This window comes from Gekko japonicus, unplaced genomic scaffold (assembly GCF_001447785.1).
Source record: "Gekko japonicus isolate JY-2015 unplaced genomic scaffold, Gekko_japonicus_V1.1 scaffold2307, whole genome shotgun sequence".
Classification (NCBI taxonomy): Eukaryota; Metazoa; Chordata; class Lepidosauria; order Squamata; family Gekkonidae; genus Gekko; species Gekko japonicus.
The window spans coordinates 192,075-198,115 of record NW_015170342.1 but is presented as its reverse complement, the minus strand read 5'-3'; the positions used below and the strand labels follow the sequence as shown (position 1 = coordinate 198,115).

The 6,041-nt window shown below is 42.2% G+C and overlaps 1 protein-coding gene across 1 annotated transcript in view; it reads left to right on the top strand.

Annotated features, from left to right (window-relative positions):
• Nucleotides 1-1,010: 1,010 nt before the first annotated feature.
• The window catches only part of VWDE (von Willebrand factor D and EGF domains), a 70,611-nt gene continuing 65,580 nt past the window's right edge, over nucleotides 1,011-6,041 (top strand). Inside the window, exons 1-3 of the mRNA XM_015418181.1 lie at nucleotides 1,011-1,050; nucleotides 4,178-4,356; nucleotides 5,442-5,673. Of these exons, the coding sequence (XP_015273667.1) occupies nucleotides 1,011-1,050; nucleotides 4,178-4,356; nucleotides 5,442-5,673 (451 nt within the window). The remainder of the gene's footprint in view (nucleotides 1,051-4,177; nucleotides 4,357-5,441; nucleotides 5,674-6,041) is intronic.

Below are 6,041 nucleotides of genomic sequence, written 5' to 3'. Positions count from 1 at the left end.
ATACCACATGCCACTACCTGTAGAACACACAGAAAAGTACCACATCACTCTTGTGCTTTAAAAAGAATTTTAAAACGTGGTACACAGCAATAAAAATATACCCATTAGAAAAACCATATATGTCTTGTTCAGATTGTTAATACTTTTTATTTCTGCATTTTAACTTTCCTATACTGAACACAATCCAGCAATTTTAGTCCTTTTTGCTAGATTGTTCCAGTTTGGCTAAAATGGGCAGGACTGACTACCCAAGCGATATGAAGAGCTGCACTGACCAACTGATTATTTGGGGTCCCTCCCCTATGATTTTAGTGTGTGGTGCTAGCACTGTTCCAGAGAGGCTGTGGAGCAATTTTGGGAGTGTCTCTCCCCACCTTCTCATTGTGACTAGCATTGGCTAATCTGGGGAGGGATATTTTGCATAGGGTTAATCCTGCCTGGAGGCTCCTGAAATCACATGGCTTCTCCTGGTCCCTGCAAAGCATACAAGATACTCCGAATATGGAGAGAGGACTGCCACACCTGCAACTCTTCTTCTGCATGGGAAGGTTATGAGATCTGGTGACTTTATGCCACCAGGGAAAAAACCAGCCGCACGCAGGTTCGATCCGGAGGGAATCGGAGGCCCAGAAGGTCGATTGCAGCTACTCGGGCTGCCGCTCCCTCCCAGCCCCGCTGCTCTAGCAGCTGTTTTTGTGCGTCTTCTCCTCCTTCCAGGCTACCGGCCTGCAGGGAGAGGGCGCGCGAGACGGTCCCGGGACTTCAGAGCAATTGCAACGGGAAGAACTTCGCTGCACAGCGGCGCAGGCAGCCCTCCGCAGAGAGGAACTTTGCCCGAGGCTCTCTTGGGAAGGGAAGCCCGCTTGCCGGCTGACGGCTGGTGCAGGAGCGCTTTCTAGTTGGCTCGCATTTGGAGCCTGAGGGGAAGAAAGTCCCACAGCCAGGGACACCTCCAGGGAAGGGAAGCGATGAGCCTTCCTCGCCCGTCGAGGCGTTTGCTCTCCTGTTGGATGGCGCTGATGTTCCTCAAGGCAGCGCTTTGCCAGCCAGGTAAGGGAAGGGAAGGGGCCCAGGAAGGGTGTGTGTCCGCGAAGCATCTTCAGAGTTAGAATGATGATCAGGGTGCCTGTTCAAGATTATGACGCTGTTGTCAAGTCAAATGCAGTGTTATAGCTTTTCCTCGGTTTTTATGGATTTTGTGGTCTTATGTTTATGCTTTGAGAGTTATGTTTATGCTTTGAGAGTTGTGTGGAAAATACTGGGCATACAACGATTACGTTATTGCTAAGTTATTACATAATTATTACATTGACAGCCTGAAAACAGTTGTTTAAAGTGGGTGAAAATGGAGTTCCCGCCTCATGGTATGTTTTTGAGTGAAGTGCAGAAGCATGAGGGAATTACTTGAAGTAAAAGAGGAAGGGTCTGTAAAGGGGCAGCTAAAGGGGGTTAAGAGGAGTCATCTTGTTGCACTGTCCGGTTACAGAAAAATAGCCCCACCAGTCAGTTGCAGCAAAAGCAAAGGCAGATCCCCCTTGAAACCAAGGGAGCAAGTTAGTCATGGCTCATTTAAGGTCCAGTGTTGTGAAGGGGCTTAGTGTTATTCTATACCTGTCTCTTCAGAAGTAAATCCCACTGAGTTGAATTTAATTTAATTTAACTCCCTAATAGGTGTGCTATTTTACTTTGCCTAACTTTACTTTGACTGGGGTCAGTAAATGCTAGCGTTGCCAGTCTCCAGGTGAGGCCTGGAGATCTCCTGCTATTACAGCTGATCTCCAAATAAAATGACTGCTTTGGAGGGTGTAGTTAAATAAATAAATAAATAAATAAATAAATAATCCACTTTCAATGCACTTTCCAGCTGGATTTTACTGTGTGAACTGGCAGAATCCAATTTGAAAGTGCATTGAAAGTAGACTGAAAGTTGATTATTTAGTGTTTGTAATTGCAGCCTATGTATACGTTAAACTGCTGTGGGGCCTGTAGGTTTGTGCCCGTATTGGCAGGTCTTGAGACTGGTCATTTTGAATCAGCCACTTCACATCAGTGGAAGGCCTGACGTGTCCTTCTGATCACATGTAACCCATCTTTTGGATTACAAATTTTTGATTTTAGCATAATACTTTGGGTTACAAACTTTTGACTTTAGCGTAATTAATCTTCATCAGACAGAAGTTTGATCTCACTGTTTCCATAATTTTTAAATATATCTTGTTAATGCAGGAGTCCATAGTGCTTCCTTCAATGTCGCTTTCTCCCCACCTTTTTTCACTGTGCAATCTTCCTCAGACTTTTTGATGTTCTAAGGTGAACGCTATAGCGCTAAACCACTGTAGCACTGAAGTGCTATAGCTGCACCACAGAGTCAGTGCATCTCTGCATCTCAAGTGAAGTGTTATAGCGGTTTAGCACTATATTGCTCACCTTAGAACGGTTTTCTAAATGTGTGAGGAAGATCACATGGTGAAAAATGGCAGGGGGAAAGTGGCACTGTTTGAAATTACCATAGCATTTCAGAGACTGCTCATTAGCAAAAGGAAATTTGCTGTATAAAACCCCTGTCCCTGTATTGCTTTACTTGAAATCAGGCCAATAATGAATAACAATTGGTTTAGAATGGTAGTGTGAAAAGGGCCTCTGTTCCAGCATTGATAATATGGCACAACTTTTGGTGATACTTGTGGCTTATGGTGTGCCCATCCCTCCTAAGAAGGCATGTTTCACTGCTTGTAGCACATTCTTACTCTGTACTGTTACATTAATTCAAGGCGACTTTTGAAGGTGAACTAGATGACCCTGGCTAGCCCAATCATGTCAGATCTCAGAAGCTAAGCAGGGTCAGCCCTGGTTAGTATTTGAATGGGAGACTACCAAGGAAGTCAAGGGTTGCTATGCAGAGGAAGGCAATGGCAAACCACCTCTGAATATCTGTCACCTTGAAAACCCCATAGGATTGTCGTAAGTCAGTTGTAACTTGACAACAAAAAAACAATAGCAACAACTTTTGGAAGTGGGAATATCCTGTCCCATATTACTGGATTTTTTTATTCTGAAAACTCATCTCTCTATGGAAAGTATGGTGGTGGAAAGTGCAGTCAAGTCACAGCTGACTTACAGCAACCCTGTAGGGTTTTCAAGGCATGATATGTTCAGAGGTGGTTTGCCGTTACTTGCCTTTGCTTAGCGACCATGGACTTCCTTGGTGGTTTCCCATCTAAGTACTACCCAGGGCCGACCCTTCAGAACCAGGGCTTCTGAGATCTGATGAGATTGGGCTAGCCTGGGTTATCCAGATCAGGGCATTGAAAGTATACCTCCTTAAAGTATCTGACACTAGAATGGCCTTTGCTGGACAGTACATTGTTCCTGTATCATAGGCCTGGAATCTCAACAGCATGCGGTACACTCCTTTTTTTAAAAAAAGGTTTTTATTGAAAATCTAATATCAGACACGAAGACAAACCAGTGACAATAAATTGTCATAAACATGTGAGGTCATAGTAAATAATCAAGTATCAATTAATTAATATAGTAAAACACAATTATGATCAAAATGGTCTTTGCTTTGAGCAATACTCTTTAGGAATACTTAGCAAGGGTTTTTCCATTATGATCTGTTTTCCGTTATGATCTGATTAGACACTGTCCAAAGTAAACTGGTGAAGCCATTCTGCTCCAAACAGTACTGCTAGTAACTCCTTCCCTAATGGTGCTATTGCTTTACTAAAAGGTTTTTGGTCTTTGCCCTGAATCAGTAGTGCTCCAAGATATTTCTCCAAAGTATCACACTGCAGTATGAGGATTTTTTAAAACATTCTTTTGAGCCCTTCCTTCTGGGCTTGTGACTGTTCTTAGACTGCCTTGTTGTATGATAGAAACCTAAGTGGTTTGCAGGCATTGGACGATTATTTACAGAGACAGTTGGCCATCCCAATAAGTTTCACAGGTCCTTTGACAAATTTTGGTCTGGGCATCTCCCTAAGGGATTTTAGTGGACCATATGGAATCCAATGGACATATTCATAACAAAACAAAGTGTGCTTTAGTTCTGACAGCTGACATTGGTATTGTAGTGTCTTAACCCAATCTAATTAAAAATATTTAAAACCGATCAGATAATATGAAAAGATGTAGCTTATTTATGTTAACGTGTTTAATATTTCTCTTGCTCTAGAATGCCAGTCTGGAGGTCATCAGATCCTTCATAGCCCATATAGAAGTGTTAATTTTGATTCATCACAGCTTCAGCAGTCGGCTATTCAGGACGTAATATGTGATCATTCATTGACGTCAGGATGGTATCGCTTTGTAATTTTTGATAAACCAGCTGAAATGCCTACCAAGTGTGTGGAGGTATTGGTACACTCCATTTAACTTATAAGAAGTAACATGAGTGCAAAGAGGGAGAACAGTCAGCAAATTAAAAAGTCAGCCAATGTGTCAAGTTGTTTTTTTAATTTGAATTGGACGTGGTTCATACAACTATCAGCCCGCCACACCCTGTTGTCCCTTTTGCAAGGTTGCAAAGCCTGTTGCTGCATCTTGAACCCTGTTTGAATATCTCTGTTCTCAAGCAATGATTGAAAAATTACAAGTGGTTTTGGTCTATGTGGGATAAACTGTAATTTTTAGATGGCTAGCATGTTGCATCAGGAATCATGTTATCTTTTGCATATTCACCAAGACATAAATTCACACATACCTGCACACGGGGAAAAGTTTCCTTTTTTCTTCCTTTTAGTAGTATTAGTGGAAATTTAAAAGTAGCTGTTACTATAGGCCTATTAAATTTTATTTTTTATTTACTTGAGGGTTGGAAGGGACCACCAGGGTCATCTAGTCCAACCCCCCGCCAATGCAGGAACTACAACTATAATATCCCTGACAAGTAGGTATCCAATCAATAACTCCAACAATGAAGAATCTACCATCTCATGAAAGAGACTGTTTCAGTGCCAAATGCACCTCACCATCAGGAAGTTCTTCCTCAAATTCAGATGAAACCTCCTTGGCTGTAGTTTATATCTGTTAGTCCAGGTTCTCTCATCCAGCATGACTGAAAACATATGTGCCTCATCCTCTGGCATCCCTTTTAAGTATTGGAATGATACTACCTCACAAGTGCCTTTTCTCCAATTTGAGGACTGTTAAGATAAACCCCACCCACCAGCCATGTTTGTGGTGACCTATTAGGTACATGTCAGACTTCCCTATTTTTTCTTAATTCTAGGCAGGTGGCAAAGCAGAAGATTTTTCAAGGTCATAGTGGGCTGCTGTACATACTTGGCGGTTGGTGCATCACAGGCCTATGCTACCAAACATATCCAAAGTATTCCTTATTTCTCATACTGCTTGTATCTGCCTTAGCTGACAAATGCTTTGTGGGGAAATTGGCCATTTTCTGAATTATTTTTTTTTTTTGCTTTTGGTGGTAAAAGGTGAATCACTGTGGAACACAAGCTCCTGTCTGGCTGTCTCTGGGAGAGTCCGAATCCTTGCCTCAACCTGGTGAAATCAAACACTTAACAGCCTGTGCAACGTGGCGGTTTTTCTTCAGCACTGCAGAAGACTGCTGCCTTTTCCGAATTCCTGTTAGTGTAAGGAACTGTGGGGATTTCTTCTTGTACTTGCTCCAGCCTACCCAGGGGTGCATGGGATATTGCGCAGAAGGTGAGAAACTTTATGTTGCTGAATTGCTAAACATCAATATGTTTTGTTTTCCCATCAGGGCCTCTAACCATTTGGTCCCTTGTCATGGTTTGGTAAGCACTTCTATGGTTTTGTAGAGAACTTTAGCATGACTGTCTGTGATACTTTTAGTCACAAGGTAAGGCATTGGAGTTCTATGTAGATGTATATAAGAAATGTGAATCCTGTGAAGCAATTTGATGAATATTAGTCTCTACTAGGCTGCTTCCAAGGACCTGAAAATGACCTTTGGTTTATTTAGTTATCCAGTACATTTTACCTCTCCCAGGGTGCTCCCAGGTGGCTTAAATAGTTATTTTCCTTTGTCCGTTTTATCCTTACAACAATCC